Source organism: Astatotilapia calliptera, chromosome 23, assembly GCF_964374335.1.
Source record: "Astatotilapia calliptera chromosome 23, fAstCal68.1, whole genome shotgun sequence".
Taxonomy (NCBI): Eukaryota; Metazoa; Chordata; class Actinopteri; order Cichliformes; family Cichlidae; genus Astatotilapia; species Astatotilapia calliptera.
The window spans coordinates 46,852,942-46,871,176 of NC_137443.1; the positions used below are offsets into that span (position 1 = coordinate 46,852,942).

General features: G+C 40.2%; 1 protein-coding gene, 1 long non-coding RNA gene and 1 other non-coding gene across 4 annotated transcripts; 1 reads left to right on the top strand and 2 right to left on the bottom strand.

Moving 5' to 3' along the window:
* Positions 1 to 3,514: 3,514 nt before the first annotated feature.
* LOC113024851 (5S ribosomal RNA) lies at positions 3,515 to 3,633 on the bottom strand. The gene has a single exon (XR_003272720.2). It is a non-coding gene; the product is annotated as a 5S ribosomal RNA (ribosomal RNA).
* A 1,559-nt stretch (positions 3,634 to 5,192) lies between these two features.
* LOC145424066 (uncharacterized) lies at positions 5,193 to 17,310 on the bottom strand. Its single transcript, XR_013905012.1, has 4 exons — positions 17,200 to 17,310; positions 15,443 to 15,475; positions 5,740 to 5,899; positions 5,193 to 5,520 (listed from the first exon to the last, which is right to left on the bottom strand). It is a non-coding gene; the product is annotated as an uncharacterized LOC145424066 (long non-coding RNA).
* Positions 9,860 to 12,404, top strand: LOC113016865 (uncharacterized). Of its 2 annotated transcripts, none has more exons than XM_080296861.1 (4): positions 9,860 to 9,993; positions 10,798 to 10,992; positions 11,081 to 11,157; positions 11,414 to 12,404. In XM_080296861.1, exons 1-4 carry the CDS (start codon positions 9,964 to 9,966, stop codon positions 12,387 to 12,389), a joined length of 1,278 nt encoding a protein of 425 aa, XP_080152987.1. In that variant the 5' UTR covers positions 9,860 to 9,963; the 3' UTR covers positions 12,390 to 12,404. The 2 variants fall into 2 exon arrangements, with proteins under 2 accessions (XP_080152987.1, XP_080152986.1); XM_080296860.1 differs by lacking the exon at positions 9,860 to 9,993 and adding an exon at positions 10,285 to 10,419.
* Positions 17,311 to 18,235: the final 925 nt, after the last annotated feature.

Below are 18,235 nucleotides of genomic sequence, written 5' to 3' on the forward strand. Positions count from 1 at the left end.
ACGACAATACTGAGCGACGTCATTCTTCAATCCTGGCCAAAAGAAATGACGCAGAATGCGGTGATAGGTTTTCCTAATACCTAAATGTCCAGAAAAACTGTCATGGGCAAGACCAAGAACTTTGGGTCGGTACTGTTGAGGCACCAGAACCTGTTTAAACACATTCCAACCCAAATCACCAGCTGTAGGCGGATACCAAGTACGCATCAACACGTCATCCTCGACACTATAAACACGAGGGTACTGGTCGCTAGAGTTGGCCGCGGAAAAACAACTCACAAGAGTTGGGTCACTCTGCTGTGCCGAAACCAACTCCTTTTTGTTGATTTCCAAAGACAGTTGAGGTGTCACTGATGGGCTAATAGGCAGCATCGCCTCAGAGTCGCCCGTCAGTGGAACACGGGTTTCAGATTCAGACTCCGGACCACCACCAGCACAGAGAAAAGAATCAGATAAATCCACGTCACCGTACTTGCGCCTATGCGCACGAGTTACCGCGCAAGCAGGAAAAACAGAGGAGGAATGCTCCTCAGCGACAGGGTTAGGTAATGAAATATCAGGCACCGGTATCTCAACCACTCTCGGGGTAGAAAACACTTTTCCGTTAGCCAAATCATTCCCCAGAATCATCGCAACTCCGGGCACTGGCAACTGGTCGCGCACGCCAACCGGTACCGAACCCGAAACGAGCGGCGATTGAAGAAACACATTGTGCAATGGCACACGTAGTACATCCATTTTTACACCCCAGACAAGAGCATCCGAACCACAAAAAGAGTCATCAGAAAAAGGTAGAATACCCTTCAAAATAAGAGTCTGCGCGGCCCCAGTGTCACGCAGAATCATGATCGGCACCCGATCCTCCTCTTTTTCATTCAACGAAACAAACCCCTCCGACACAAAAGGGCGGTAGCTCTCATCAAAGCCTTCACTTCCCACTCCATTGCTAGGTGAAGTGGAAGCTGACATAGAACGAACGAAACCCACACTTTTCGGCTTCCTCACCGTGTTGGCCTGCTCCCTGCGCTGTAGTGATGGGCAAGCAGCAACGAGGTGCCCGATTTCATGACAATAAAAACATTTGCGATCTGACATAGGAATAGCAGCAGAACGTGTCTGGCGCTTAGGGGAAACCCTATAACTTCTGACAGGACGAGGTGAGGAAGTGTACTCACGGCGCTCTGTCGAAAGTGCAGCACGATGAGTTAACACAAACTCGTCGGCAAGGACCGCGGCTTTAGACAGTAACCCCACCTTCTGCTCGTTAAGATACACGACAATGTTTTCAGGGAGACATGTCTTGAACTCTTCCAGCAGGATCAACTCCTTTAGCTGAGTAAAGTCCTCCGCGTGACTGGCAGCCACCCACTTGTCAAATAAGACAGTTTTCTCACGTGCAAATTCCACAAACGTTTGACTATCAAACTTGCGACAGGCACGAAACTTCTGTCGATACGCCTCTGGGACAAGTTCATAAGCCCGCAAAATAGTGGATTTGACAACCTCATAATCCAAGCTGTCCGCAATAGAAAGACTCGCACAGACCTCCTGCGCTCTTCCCATTAATTTGCATTGCAGCAACAGACTCCAGACGTCCTTTGGCCATTTTAAAGTGGTTGCGATGCGCTCAAAAGCAGTGAAATATGAGTCAACCTCTCCTTCCCTAAAAGGAGGTACCAAAACAACCTGTTTGCTAGCGTTAAACTGGTCTATGGTGGGAGTGTCGGGGAGTGTACTTACAGGAACGGGAGCAGCGTCACTCGCTCGAGAACGATCAAGCTCCATAGCTCGAATGCGGAGATGCATGAGCTCGACTTCCTTAGCCTTAGCCGCCAACTCCACCTCCTTCAAGCGAAGGGCAAGCCTGAGATCCTCCGTCACCAAACCCGCCCCAACCTGGCCAGCCGGGTCAAATACAGGAGACTGAATGGCGACAGGAGCTTCCGCCCCCGACGGCATCCGCCCCTTGGAAGGCTTCGGGACGGCCCCAGCAGCTTCCGCCCCCACTGCCGTCTCCAAACTCCCAGACCCACTCGGCGAGGTTTTCTGCCCCCCAAACACTCCCCTGTCCACCAGTCTCTCCACCAAACAGTGTTTAATTTCCGCCTTCTTAGCATTCAACGGAACATCCACCCTGAATAAGTTAGCCACTACCAACAAATCTGCTTTTGTGCACCGCTCCAACTTTTCAATGGAGGGACGTTGCGCAAAATCATCCATGTCAAACGACATCACGAGCAAAGCGAAAAAGGAAAACACAACACCGCAGACACCCAACCGCATCCGCGCACTCCAGAGCCGCAAAACTCGCGCACGACGTTTCCCCCCCACCACAAACGCAAAAAGGAAACGAACCAATCACACGAACGAAAAGGGACGAGCCCCCATTTATGTTACGCCCCTAGTCTAGGCGGGTAGGGACGCACATAAGGTTGGAGGAGAGAGAGACCAAATCCCCGCCCTGGTTCCCAAGCCAAACATCCAAACCAGTTGTAAGTAAAAAAAGTGATTTTATTTAAGGACAAGAAGCATAGCTCCGGGGTGAGCCCAGGCCAAAATAATAAACAAAACCAACTAAGTCCCACCAGAAAAGACTAACTAAACCCTAAGAAAGAAAAAAGAACAAACAAATGACAGAGCTATCCCTCGCTCCCTGACCAAGAAAACAGGAGAAAACGATTCCAAAAGAAAAGGCAGCTCACCCCTTCCGCTTCAGCCCACGAGTGCCTAAGCTTACAATTCACACTCCCACAAATACACAAGATAAACGCAGGCTGGGAAAACCAGGGTCAGGACTGCGACGGCTGTCAGGCTACTCGCTCGTTCCACACTCTCTCTCTCTCTCTCTGGAGCTGTCAGAGCGGCTTTTTGAATGTGGTCACCTGTTCCATGGTCCAATCAGCTCACTACTCTTCATTAGGGGAGGTACCTGTAGAGAGTCTTAAGCACAGTAAAGAGACACAGAACAAACAGCCCACACAGTGTTCTTATGGCCACAGCCGTAACAGCTACCCTGAGCAGGGAACACGATAGCATGGAGTTTCTAACACGGAGCAAGGTGAAGGTGACGCTACTATGCAGGACCGCCCCTGCTCAGCTTCAGAGATCAGATGAGAACAGGCTGGTATGGCCGTAAGTGAGAGGCTTCCTCGACAACGGGGGTCATGTAGATACTGTAACCCATTTATTGGGATTTAAAAAACAATTTAGAGTGAAGGATATTGATTAGTTTCTACTTTTTTTAATAGCTGCACATGACAACACAGTTATAATGCATACTTAATGCTGCAATATTCACGTCATAAACAATTGTGAGTCTTTGCACAAAAACATCTACAGGTGCTCTGTGCATGTACAGAGATATTGATGTAACGCTTGAAGAATTTGACATTACTACATGAGCGGAAGAGCTCTTTGCGCAAGACTCACTAACCATCCTATTGGAAAATGAGCTTAAAGAGTGCCTCACATCCGTTTCAACATTTAAACTGTCATTTGTGTGTTGAAGTGCAAAAGCTTACGGCACCTGGTATTCCCAGGCGGTGTCCCATCCAAGTACTGACCAGGCCCGACCCAGCTTGGCTTCCGAGATCAGACGAGATCGGGCGTGTTCAGGGTGGTATGGCCGTAAGCGAGAGAAGCCCGCTATAAAAGACCTTTTATACTTGGCAAATGTCACGCACTTTAAAATATAGTATTGTGCTAAGCTTCACATGTTACAGGGAAAACATGCAAACCTTTTTTGCGAACTGCAGCTTCAACGCTGAGCTGCAAAAATGCTTTTCCCGCGGTAACGTCACCATAATAACACATGTTCGTTTCTCACAGCACAGTGTTAAAGTGACACAGAGCACACAGTGTGTTAGGACCATTTGGAAGTGCAACATTTTTGTGCTTTGGACAATTCAACTTATATACAGGACATTAAAAAAACGTAAGCATGACTGTGTCATCACAGCATGTATAAAGAGCCTGTTTCCCAGCCAACATTTATATGTGGGGCCCATATGGTTTGGAAATGGGCTGAAAAATGGGCCCCATATAGGATTGTCCGGGGGTTCCGTAATGGCCCCATATTAAATGCCCATATAGGTGTTATGTTAGGAAAATCTGGGAACTAAATGGGCCCCAACTGGGAAAAGTACACAGAAACCCACCTAGGCCCCATCTTTCAAGTTTTTGTGGGTACCATGTAGGCACCACATAGGCTAAAAAGTGGGTTTTAAGTGGGATTGTCCGCAGGTTCCATAATGGCCCCATTTTATAAGCCCATCTCGGTGTTATATTGGTAAAATCTGGGAACTAAATGTGCCCCAACTGGGCAAAGTACACAGAAACCCACCTGGGCCCCATCTTTCAAGTTGTTTTGTGGGTACCATGTGGGCACCACATAGGCTAAAAAGTGGGTTTTAAGTGGGATTGTCCGCGGGTTCCATAATGGCCCCATTTAATAAGCCCATCTCGGTATTATATTGGTAAAATCTGGGAACTAAATGGGCCCCAACTAGGCAAAGTACACAGAAACCCACCTGGGCCCCACCTTTCAAGTTGTTTTGTGGGTACCATGTGAGTACCACATAGGCTAAAAAGTGGGTTTTAAGTGGGATTGCCCGCGGGTTCCATAATGGCCCCATTTTGTAAGCCCATCTCGGTGTTATATTGGTATAATCTGGGAACTAAATGGACCCCAACTGGGCAAAGTACAAAGAAACCCACCCAGGCCCCACCTTTCAAGTTGTTTTGTGGGTACCATGTGAGTACCACATAGGCTAAAAAGTGGGTTTTAAGTGGGATTGTCCGCGGGTTCCATAATGGCCCCATTTTATAAGCCCATCTCGGTGTTATATAGGTAAAATCTGGGAACTAAATGGACCCCAACTGGGCAAAGTACACTGAAACCCACCTAGGCCCCATTTTTCAAGTTCTTAGTGGGTACAACATGAGGAAAACATGAGCTAAAAAGTTGGAATGGCATTAGCAGTGGGTTCTGTATTTGCATCTTATTTCTAGTTTGAATTGACTAAGTTCTGGCACTGAGTGGGCCCCATGTAGTAAAACAGTCACAAAATCAATTTTTCAGACGGCTAATACGGGTTCTGTGACACAAAGACACCAAATATATTAAAGCTGACCGCAAACAAAATCTAGTTTGTAAATAAAACCATTTCAAAAATCACGAGGGTACACAAAACAACATTTTTCACATTTATTTTGTCCAACAACTGTGATTTTACGTAACTGTATTCCAAAGTGCGTAAACGTTTAAAAACTAGAAATGTCAAACTACAGCAAAATTCCTTAGATATTTGGAACTGTAGCAACATGGGGAAAAAGTCAGATGGAAAACTCAAAAGCTTATCTTGAATCAGCAGGGTTTGTTTTTTTACAGAGCCGTAAGTCTATTTTGAACCCTTGCAGCCCTCGGTCCTCCTCTGTCTTTAGCTCCACTGAACCACTTGGACAGAGCCTTCTCTGCTTCTTGCAAGTTGACTTTTGATGTTAAATAATTCTTCAGTGCCTCTGCAAATGAAGAAGAAGAAAAACGGGCAAGCCAAAGTAAAGTTAATCTTAGCTTACTTCATTTGGTGATGATTTTCAAAGAACAATGTTTATTTCACTTTATTGCCTCAAAAAATATATACAAATTGCATGATAACCAATCTCAGTTACACTTTCAAACACTTTATTAAAAAAGTTTAGTTTTCTAAAGTTCAAATGTCTCAAGTGAAACTAACTTACCATACACAACATTAAAAAGACGCAAATCTCTGAACTTTTTTTCCCCATGTCGGCCAAGCATGTTGTACTCCACAGCCAGCTCAGGTGATATGAGGAATTTCATCATCCTTCTTGTGGCATCGTCTACACTTGTTTCCCCTGTATCTGCTACCATGGCAACCTGAGGGGAACATACAAAAAGGACAGATTAGATACTGGCATCTGGTTAGGATGCCTCCCTGGTGAGGTGTTTTGGGCACGTCCCACCAGGAAGAGACCCAGAACACCCAGGACATGCTGGAGGGACTATGTTTTTCGGCTGGCCTGGGAATGCCTTGGGATTCCCCCGGAAGAGCTGGGCCAAGTGCCTGGAGAGAGCGAAGTCTGGGCCTCTCTACTTAGTACCGGATTGGGTCGAGGGGCAGCAGCCTAAGCTTAAGATAATGGACCGGAATGGAGGATAAATGGACACTTTACATATTACTTAATGTTTACTGTGTGGTGATAAAAAAAAAAATGGTAGTAAACACAAGCTAAACTAAAAAAATTAATTGCGCTTCCTTAACCCTTTATCCCCAATAATGTTACGCAGGATAACTGGTAGGTCTGGTAGGTTTTTTCCTCTACTGTATACTATATGAATGTAATCAAGGATTAATAACAGAAAGAAAAAAGAAATTGAAATTTTGCCATTTTTACTAAAGGCAATCAAAATGTACATGAATAAAATATTTAAATTAGTCAATTCAAATTAATAACTCTAAAACACTGAACAAAATTAAGTATTTGACCCTGTGGTTTATTTTCGGACATCTCTTTTCTTCTAAAAGTCCAGGCGTGTTGGGCCCCTGGCAGAGCTCAGGTTTGACGAGACAGGTTTGGAAAAACCTGTCGCTGGCGACTTTTTGGGGGCTAAAGGGTTAAAATAAATAGGAATTGGCCAAAATTTGTATAAACTATGAAATAGCAGAACAAAAGTAAAAAAAAAAAATCTTTATCTGTTATCAGAATCAAATATTTGAATAGAATAAAAAATTTAACTTTCTGGAAGATTTCTCATTACATCTGTCATAAAAGTAACAACATCTCAGAAAAGAAACATGATAGCAACAGAAAAATATGATAGCAGTGTGATGTGATGGTCCCTGGCCAGATTTTTACACATATTATAAGCCCTGTGACACAAAAACCACAGAACTCTGACACGCACAGACTGTTTTCCTTCGTGCTAATGAAGAAAAATGCTGGTCTGGTATGTAAAAGGGAAGGTAGGTTACTATGCTGATAAATTATTAAAATGAAACTAATGTACACTTACTCTATACTTCTAAAAGGGAATTTATTCTTCCAGGACCTGAAGCTCCGTAATGCAGCCCTCCAACAGCCAAACCTATCTGTTCTCTGATTGTCTTGATGCATGCTCAATCATCCAGGTAAGTAAATCTCCAAAAGTTGATTCTGTTCATCTGGACGTAGCGCTTGCAGCATTTTCTCCCACTGAAAATGCTACGTCCAGATGAACAGAATCAACTTCTGGAGATGTTCTCTGATTGGATTGTTTAATTGGTGATTGACATGAAATTGACCAATCAGCTGAAAGGAAGAAAAATAGGGTCAAAATTTGGATGTGTAAGTATAAATCCACACACAGCCAGGAAAGCCGAGCGCAGAGTTGTTTGTAGCACCAATTCAGCCAGAGTGGAGCCAGATGGATTTTCCATCCATCCACACTGTAAAGTCTATAGACCAGCAAGTGATAAATTAACAGTGTTGTTGGTATTTTCTAAAACAGTTGTATGCAATAGGAATTGCTGTTTATAGTCCTCCTGTATATATGCATGTTCCCTCCCAATTAAAACCTGTGATAATGGAGATTCAAATTCATGTCATACCTATACCAACAGTTATCAAGTATCCAGATCGACCTTTACTGATGTGCTCTGTCAGTGCGCCCCAGGGCAGCTGTGGCTACAATGTAGCTTGCCATCGCCAGTGTGTGATTGTGTGTGTGAATGGGTGAATGACTGAATGTAGTGTGAAGCGCTTTGGGGTCCTTAGGGACTAGAAAAGCGCTATAAAAATGCAGGCCATTTACCATTTAAAGGAAAATTGTTATTTCCATGTATTTTCCTGTTCTGCCTTCAACTTTGAGGACTTCCCCCCACATTTCTAGTTGTGACAGTGCACCTACAACAAAAAAAATCTGCTGTGATTTACATTTGTTGAAAGAGCAATTTTGTAAAATAGTCTATTTTTGTATGCACAGTTTACAAATCTGTCCTGTACAGCATGGACTGATTGCATGCTAAAAAGTTGTTGCTTAAAAATAAAACAATAAATTTTTAATTAATAACATCAGCAGAAAGCCTTGTTATTAATTAGATGTACAATTTCTATAGAATACGAAACAACGAAACAACTCAGTTCATTTTTGATCATATCAATACCAGCATATTACACAACTAGTGATGGGATTTTCGTCTCTTTTTAGAAAGCCGGCTCTTTCGGCTCCCAACCGGCTCTTCAGGTTGTTTTGTTGCTTTAATTAATTTATTATTAACAACAATATAAAATTATGAACAAAAGGAATTACTAATGTAAAAAAAGAAACGTGGTTTTATTTATATATGTTTATATATAAATATATATGGTGGCCCCTAGAGACAAAGCATGTACAAACTCCAAAACCCATTTCTAGCGTCAACTGAACTTCCAAAACAGAGCTATCTAGATCACTTAATTTACACAATTGAAATCATATGTGTATTTTTTGTGTATTTATACACAAGCACTCATATATATTCATAAAAAATTCCAAAAGCTGTTCATTTACCTGTTACTACCACACACCAAATCCGGTCGTTGGTACTTCCTGGCTTGTGTAGCCACTAGGTAACAAAATCTCAACACTGTGCCTAGCATCCTGGAGCACTTCTGTTGTGTTTTGTACGTGCTTTGGAGTTTGTACGTGCTATGGAGTTTTTGCGTGTTTTGGGGTTTGTACGTGCTTTGTCTCTAGCAGCCACCGTAAATATACTTTTATTTATTCTCTCCACATAAAATGTAATAAATAAATCATATAATACAAAAAAAACAACTATTTACATTTCAACTTTTAACTATTTAAATTTTCAGCTTTTTCCTTTTAAACAAATTTAAAGTGAAACAACACAAAACACTGCAAACCACAACACAATTAAATATAAATTATAATATGAAAACAAACAGAAGATGCACATTCTCTGTCATATGGGCCTGCATGAATAAACTTTCTGAATCCTTTATCATCCGCAATTGAAAATAGTTGTGGATGATTACTATACCTTTCTAATGTGACGTTGTTGTCCCTGGCTCTTTCTCTCTCCCTCCTGCTCTGTTACTGTGCTACTGCGTGTGTAACAACCGCCCCTCCCCCCTCTTCCCAGCGCAAAGCACAAGGCTCGCGTGCAGAGTGAAGCGGAAAAAAAGTGCGAGAGAGAGAAAAAACACGCTTGTGTCGTTCACTTCAAAGAGCCGTTTCGTTTTGACCAACACATCACTAACAACCATGATGAAAAACGCTCATCTGCTTCCATCACCATCAGCTGATTAACATTGAGCTGCTGCAGTCAACACCATCAAACTAATTTACTGTTTAATGTTATGTTATTGAATGCTTTTATTTTTAAATCTTTACCAGCGCTTAAAGACTGTAGATGTTCACACCTGGTGTTAGAAAACCGAGCTCACTGCAGTATTTTTTTTTATAACAGGAAATTTAAATTTTTATTGGTTACCGTGTTTATTACCACTTTTATCAGTAATGTACTTCCTATAAAATATGGATTTGATAAGTTACCGGTTTATTGAAATCAGCTAGTGAACACATCGATCACTTTATTGAACTACACGCCTTACACTCTTGTGAGCTCTGGTTACTAACAGCAGGTGTGAATGTTTGGAGTCCAAAACGCAGATAAAGATTAGAATAACAAGGCAATGTAAAATCAGTTTAATGCAGTTGACAGTAGCAGCTCAGATGGAAATCAGCCAATGGACTACTTGCACTAACACTTCCGCGTTCTATGTAGTCCTGCTCCAGTGCTTCCGGTGCGGTTAAACCATTATACACTACACTACACTACACTACACTACACTACACTCGCTGCCTACAAGAGCTCCCAAAATTGAACATCACCGATGTTCATCGGATTTGCAGAGTGACGACTACCCCCGCCAGCAAATTAGATAAAGGATTTAAGTTATATGCTGCATCTTATATACACAACTACGAAGGTAAGAAAACGTAAATTAACCGACAAAGAAACGCTAGCTAACGTCAAATGCAAACACTACGTTACTCCGCTATGTCCTTCATTTGATGTCAGTTCTCTACATTACATGTTTTCTTAAACTGTGTTTTATGTCGTCCTAAACTATAGTTGAGGTTTTCTTAACTAATGTCACTTTTGTTGTTAGACACTGTTATAATGGCGTTAGGTAGTTGGCTAACTATGGAGGTAGTTAACTACCTAATGCTACTCTTGCTAAGTGTAAAATATATATGTTTAAGACATGCTGAAATGAGTAATACAGAAATAATGCTAATGGTACTTGTATCTTTATTCAGTGTCCAATAAAGACAGGTTGTCAGGGGAGGTCGGTGTGAGAGCCCTGTGCTACAGGTCGATGAGGAAGAGTGAGGCACCACACAGACTAAGTGTAGGCAGGAAGCTGTGTAAAGTTGTTAATCCCCGTTCAGTGGGGTTCAGTTCATTTAAGCATTAGTTAAGTTCATTCCTAAAGGCCCATCAACTTGAATGTTTTCCTTGTCTCCCTGCTTTATCACTCCTAATTTGACTAGTCAGATAGTTAAATCAACGTGTGTTTGGGTGATCAGAAACATTTGACAACAAGTTAATACTGCAAATATACACAATCTAAGTTATTACAGTTATCAAGCATGGTTAAGTTGTTTTAATAGGGAGAGAAGGAAACACTAAGCATTCAGGAGGGTGCGTAACCATAACACTGAACTATGTTCCTGTTCGGCTCTTCCATGAAGATGTTACATTTTTAATTTTCGTTCTTTCTTCTTAGATTAAGCTTCTGGATTCATCGCCGGTGATACTGACACATAGCCAGTGCTCCTGTGTGGCAGGCGCTGTTATGTGCAATCACACAGTGGCACTGCTCTTCCAAACAGCACACTACTCACAACTCAGAGTGCCGGTTGTCCCCCCTGTGCATAGCTGCACGGAATCTGAACAGCAATGGCACAAGCCACGGACAGTGGTAATTTAAATGAGGTTAAAGTTTTTGAATTAGTCCATGTTTACATATGAACAGCAACACCATCCATAGTAAATGTGTCTTCTGTTAGGGTGTGAGGCCAGGACCCATCAACTCCATGATCTTCACTAAGCCGGTACCAAATAGGATGGCCCAGACTGGAGTACGGTAATTACATTTGTAAAATTTGGTTTCATGTGTTACAAATGTATGTTGCTATTTTTTTCATACATACATGTGTCAGAATAGGTATTAATTTACATACAACATTACACTTTCTGAAGACGGCTAACTCAGTCATGTACATATACATCCCAGTCTCTAACTTATGCACCACTGTTTTACACCTTTTAGTTTTTAGTTTAGTTGTTGTTCAGTATAATAACCTTCTTCCTTACATTATTGTCATTGATGTTTTCTTTAGGAGTGGCTTCTACAGAGGCATGGTGGGTCCGTTACCAGATCCCTGCTTGTTCAGAATAACGGAGGCATATGCAAAATTTAATATTGAGGACAGGCCACTTGTGACCACAATGAACATGAGACCTGACAAGCCCCTTGTGGAAAGTGCCTTTGGGCTGGTGCAGGAGGGCAGTGTTCTGTCATATCAGCAGCCGGTTTTGACAACCCGGTACATCACACTACACCGCGATGCACCACCAACACCACACTTGCCTCTGGAGGGGTATGACATCTTGCCATCAGATTGTGTGTTTGTGTGCTCAGAAGAAGAGCTTCTGCATCTGAAAAGCTTGTCTGTAACTCTGGAAATGGCTCACAAAATAGAGGAAGCTACACGTGAGCAAAGCTCTTCGTCTGAGTGGCATCAGCTCCGCAGGCCCAGAGTGACTGCCTCTAGGTTTTGGGAGGTGTGTCACGTCAGAGGCCAGAGCTCGGCCGAGTCACTAGCAGAGCGTATATTGAAGGGAACAAGGCAGACAGCAGACATGAGGAGAGGAACTGAGATGGAGCCTGCAATAGCAGCAGAGTATAGTAGGCTAATGAATGTTAACTACTCACCCTGTGGTCTGGTCATTCACCCCATTGCCCCCTGGCTTGCTGCATCTCCTGATGGTGTTGTTTTTGACCCCAATGAATACCCCCAGTTTGGCTTCGTCGAATTCAAATGTCCCAATGTACAAAACTTTATTGACTGCAAATATGTGCAGATGGAATGTGGTACCCCTAAACTAAAAAAGAGCCACGCATATTACTGGCAAGTGCAAGGACAACTGCTCATCAGTGGGATGCAGTGGTGTGACTTTGTTGTGTGGGCACAAGAGGACTACCTAGTGCAAAGAATATACATGGATATAGATGTGCACAATGCAATCAGAGAAAAGGCAGACTATTTCTTTTTTTACATATATATGCCAAGATACCTGTGTTTGAAAAAATGAACAGTAAAAACAGCAAAAAGAAAAACAGATCCTTCAGGCTGGCTGGAACAAAATAACTGATGTTTTATTTTCAATATATTTCATGAATTCTTTTGTTGTTACATGTTACTTTTATGTGACATCAATAAACTGTTATTTAAGCAATGGCATCAATTTAATTTTTAAAAACACACATTAAAACGTTGAATTTGTGCAGAACTTATTTACATGGTAAGTATTTAAAACTCCATGCCTAGCATACTGATATACATTTAGACAATAACACAACTGAACTGTAGAAAATGACAAATGGTATTTTTGATGTTACAAAAGTTCAATGTCACTTATGGTTTTAAAACGATTTAGTGATTTACTTTATAATTTTGATAAATAGTTTTGTTGAATCTGAATAGTAATATAGTAGTATAATTAAACAGTATTATTAACATTAAACATTTGCAATGAATTTGAATTATCAATAACTGAAACTCAACTATCAGCACTCAAGTACCAGTTCTGTAATCAAGTATTGTCAGCTGAGAAGGAAGAAATGCAACTGTAGTGGCCTCAGCTGCAGGTCATTTTCCATAAGTTACTGGCACTGGTGTCTTGGGAAAAATCCATCTTGTCTCACTTAACCCATTTTTTAACTAATGCTGTGTTCTGGTAATTTGACAGCATACATGCCACTGCAAACAGTTGGTTGATATTATAAACATGTGACATGGTAATGATGCTATCAAAAAGTTTGTTCTGTTTGATCCTCCTAATGACTCGCTCCACATGTACCCTGAGTCTGGCTATGGCCTGCGTCTCCTTAACCTGGTATGCTGGCATCTGCTTCTGCTTAGATAGAAAAGGTGGGCAGTACACTTTGCATTTACAACAATCAGTGATTAGGAAGCCCTTATCTACCATCACTGCCATGTCTTCAGTCAACTTCTCAGCAATGCCTGATTGTTTGAATAGTTCCTTGTCACTAACCGAACCAGCATACAGATTAGAGATGAATGTCACTGGACCATGTGGAGCTATGCCAACCAGGGCTTTCATCGTACAGTGGGATTTGTACGAAGAGTACACTTCACTTTGGAGAAGTGGTGAGGATGGTGTCTGACACCTCAGCTCTGTACAGTCAAGGATCATCTGGGTGTCTGAGAAATCTTTGAATTCCTCAGGGAGGTAAGCTTGCACTTCTTCACGTGTAAGCCAGATGCACTGAGACCCCAGTGCAGTGGCAAGAAAATTTGTCCATGTTGCAATAATGCGGCTCACTGTGGACTGGTGTATGTTAAATCGGTGTGCCAGGTCCCTCTCCTTCAAACCAACTGACAGGAAAACCAGGAAAAGAAAAAACTCATCAATTGGCTGTAGCAGCTGCCTCTGGAAGGTGAAAACAAAAGGGAAAATGTTACTCCTTAAGCTATGAACTAGTAAAATTATTCTTTTCTTGGCTAAATGTTTTGTAATGGTTAGGCATACCGTACCATGGGGTAAACAATGAGGTGCTGTAGTGCACAGGTGTATGTATGTAAAGGATACTGAGTCTAGCATACATACACCTGTGTATGTATGCTACTGTACATAATGTAATGTTATTGTACATAAATACAATAACATTACACCTCTAGTTCTAACTACCAACAAACCCATAACCTACTGTTGATGTGCGTGCAGGTGTCAACACTTCTTCGTTCCGATTGGCAGCTGACTTGGCTCTTGAAACCCGGATCATTTTATAGATGCAAGGCTCAATCAAAACCCAGAATGCCATCAAATGATCATAGCTTGGAAATCTATTCACGAGAGAGACATACATCATGTCAATCATTAATTAACATTACACACTGACATAAAAATAATGTGAACTGTGACAAATATGCTAATGGTATGCTGTATAAAATAGTCTGATTAAGAGTATTTGGTGTTGTATTTTACCTGTAGCATTAGGATATTGTTTAAATACTAAAGCATCTACATAAAACATAGAATCAGCAGAGAAAAAGTAAATTTCTATTTTGTTTTCATTAAGACTGGAAAAACTTTCTAAATTTAACTGATGGTGACCTTGGTATATTTTAAACAGTTAGCTTGAATAGAACTTAGATGTACCTGGTATAGAATCGGATGTCAGTGTCGGAGCCAGCAAAACGCTGTAACCCAAATTCTCGCTGGACACGTAACTCCTGTATTTCCTTCCTCAGAGTCTCCACGTCTTTGGACAGGTCTTCTGCAGCTGATGCTGATATGTCCAATGCAGATGGCTCAGGGACTGAGCAGTAGTCATGATCTCTTGTAAGACTGTGCTCTTCTTGATCGTCAGGAGGAACTAGTTCAGGGCGTCGCTCCGTTCTCTCCCAAACACTACGCCGCGGTGGTTCAACTTTATAGCCATTCCACTCAAAAAGTGTTGGTACAGCACCTTTAATAAGCCGCCTTCGACCATCGAGGGTTGTTGGCTCTATGAGTTGATCACTGGCAAAGTGTCTGCAGCAGACCCTGGTGTGAGAGGTGATCGTGAAATGATCCCGGCGTATATTTACCAGCCATTGTCTTCTCAAGTCGGAATGGGTCGGAAAGGCATGAAAACTTAGTATGCCGTTAAATTTGGCTGAAGCTGAACAAAGTGGGACACAGCAATGCTCGGAGTATTTCTTCTCCTGTTTTTGAAAATGTTCTGTTTTAAATACTTTCCTTTTTATACTCATTCTGAAGCGACATTAGCATAGCTACCGATAGATAAGCAAACGTACCGGAAACGCACAAGCGGTACTATTTGGAAACGGAAATACGTCACATGCCCTAGTGCAAGTAGTCTATTGTGAGGAGAGCAGAGGACCAAAACTGTCAGAGTTGTGGGTCAAGTGAAGAGAACACTGTTGGCATTATTGTTAGCATAAAAGATGAAAATTAAATAAATGTTAAATTTTAAAATAGATCATTGCCTCCTGTGCCTAAATAAATATATATACTTAATACCAATAAAAAAAAAAGGATGCCCCAAAGACCATCACTTTTCAAAAATAATAATAATAATAATAATAAGTAATACAAATAATATGAAAGTTACTTACATGTCAAAGATGGTGCTTGTGATCTTGAAGAATCTAAACGTGATAAGGAAATGAAAGAAAGTGCATGAGAAAATACAAACATTTTTGTTTTTTCCCAGGATAATTCAATATAAAAGATTCTCTTACTAATGCACAAAATGAACAGTGTAATTAAAAGTTTGAAAGGCACTGCATGTGTTTATATGATAAACTGACTAATTCAAGCAGCAAACACTAGCAGTGCAAAAATGTATCTAACTAGCTGACAGACTTTAAAGTCACAGGAAGATATATCAAAATGGTGACTTATGCCAGAACAAATGACTTGACAGACATAAATCCTAAATTCCTTTAAGTAAAAAAGGAATTACTTTTTTATAAGTGGTCCCTAGTGGTTTTCAAATTATTACATGGCTTGTTAATTTTTTATTAAATTATTAAGAAGCCAGATGAGTTCAAAACATTTACAAATTACTATAAAGCACTATCCAAACTTCAAATCAAGTGGCAAAATCTCCAAATTAAAAGTACTCGCAAACTATAAAAATTTGATTATACTTAAAAATATGCAAAAACTAATTTAGTGGAATTTTTACCTGCTCAAGAATACATTGAACATGCAATATTTAATTGAAAAGAACAAAATTTGTGTACTTTTAGAAAGGATTATTAAATATTTGGGGATACTAGACATAAAGAGGGTCTCGTACATTTACGGGCATCTAATTTCCTGGATTTAATGGTTTAAAAGTTTAATAGGTCTTTGAAGTTGATAATAAAATTGAGTCCATTATTAGCAAAAAGAATTTAAAAAAAAAAGAGCAAAAAAATGCTTAATATATAATAATTGTTTTAAACTTAAGCTTTGTAATTGTAGCAGATTTCATTATGTCTGTAATTTTTTATTTAGCCCCACAGTAGTAAAAGCCATAAATGGGAGTTAGATTTATTACTAGTATTTTGCACAGCATTCAGCTATAATAACATGTTCTGCATTTTCCTACTTCACCATCTGATCTGAACAGTTGCACTCTCTTAATTAATTAATGACCTAACATTTCTCAGTAACCAATAACTAGATGGAACAGCACAGTATCTAAGAGAGTGATCAGATAGTGTTTGAGCTAAAGATGCTGTGTGTTTCTTTTGGGGGCTTTTTACACACTGATCCACCACCGTTTTCCCATAGTACAATGCATATCTGGTAACATTACCGTATTCAGATCAGAAAACCGTTTCAGCTGCAGGCATCTACTCCTGTAATTTAAACAATCACCTTGCTACACTGCACATGAATATTACGTAACATGGTATGACTAGCTCATGTTCAGACATTTAAGATACTGTTCAGCCATTTTGTTTACTGGGTAGTGCATAATGGCCGAGTTAGCTGAGCAGGAATCCACTAAAGCCAAAAAAATTATATAAATTTTTTAAATTAATTACAAAAACCTTATAGGAAAACCCAAGAAACAGTTGCAGAAGCACAGAAAAAAAACTGCCGTGTACGTTATAGTGTGTAAATTCAAAAACTGTATAGAGAGAATGGTGCAATGAAAACAGAATAAGATAAGATGAACTTTATTGAGTAGAATATAGGCAGTAAGAGTTTTTTAATTAACTTTAAATTATGTTTGCCAAAGACAATGCAGCAAATTAACCCAGTTCTACCTGCTAGCTAAAGATGTTATGCTTCTCCCCCTTATACCGTTTAGGACGACTATAGAAAGTTACTAAAATAACCATTGATGAAAACGTATCAAACTTTAAGTATTTACCTTTGTCATAGTTTTCGATTCTTTGGTATCCTTTTGTCCTCCACGTTCTTAAACACCAGGGAGAGAAAAGGCGCAACAGACGAAAGACCGCGAAGACTAGACGCTAGGCGGTACAATCTGCTCCCTCTTTTTAAACGAGCCAATAGGAGCTGCTCACATTAAAAACAACTTTATTTAACAAGTCGTTTTACACCTGATACAAAAATTTTAAAAGTCAAACAATGCACAAGTTTAAAAGAACAATTTTATTTTTAAAAGTTTTTTAAGCATAGGGATGGTTAATATGTTTTAAAAAGTAATATATAATATTTATCAAAAAGTGTCACCCAAATCAACATCATAATAAAAATATAATTAATAAAAATATAATAATGATAAGAAGAAGAATAACAGTTTACCTAAAAGCTCTTCTAACATTAGACTGGTTTTGAAAAGTTTCAATAGTGTCAATACACCATAAGGACAAGGGAGTTTCACACTTGAAGTGTGACTGCTTGAAAGACCCCATTCCCTCTCCTTTCCACTAGTTCAAAGAAAATATAAATTATTTCTGGTTATATAATTTGAGGGCACAAGTTTGAAGAGTAACATTTTAACAGATCGGTAATATGCTTCAGGAGCTTTACTGGATCTGATTAACCAAAACTTCCATCTTCCATGTAACTAACTGTCTTTTCTCTAATACAGTAGAGTGTGTCTGATCTACTAAAAATCCTCAACTGCATGTTTGCTCAAGTAAATAGTCTTAATTGTTTGAACAACCAGTAATCCTTAATTTGCAAATGCCAAATCTGGATTTTGTCTGTGTAATTCACTTTTATCTTAGGTTTTTTATTCGTATTTTTTGCTTTTCTTTTTTTCTACTCTTGTGTCCGTTTTAATCACTTATTATTGCTGCTGTGACAAGTGAATTTACCTAAGAAGAATCATGAAGTCCTTATTTTATCTTATCTGAGCCTCACCATGCAGCCTACCATGCAGAGTTCACATTAAGTACATAAAATGAAATCTAAAATTAAAAAGTAACCAGTTTCAA

Bases quoted from the DNA above. Each gene is read 5' to 3' on its own strand.
- LOC113016865 (XM_080296860.1), top strand. From the start codon at position 10,387: ATGAGGAAGAGTGAGGCACCACACAGACTAAGT. The intron at 10,420-10,797 runs GTAGGCAGGAAG...CTTTCTTCTTAG, and splicing joins AGGCACCACACAGACTAAGT to ATTAAGCTTCTGGATTCATC. The intron at 11,158-11,413 runs GTAATTACATTT...TGTTTTCTTTAG, and splicing joins ATGGCCCAGACTGGAGTACG to GAGTGGCTTCTACAGAGGCA.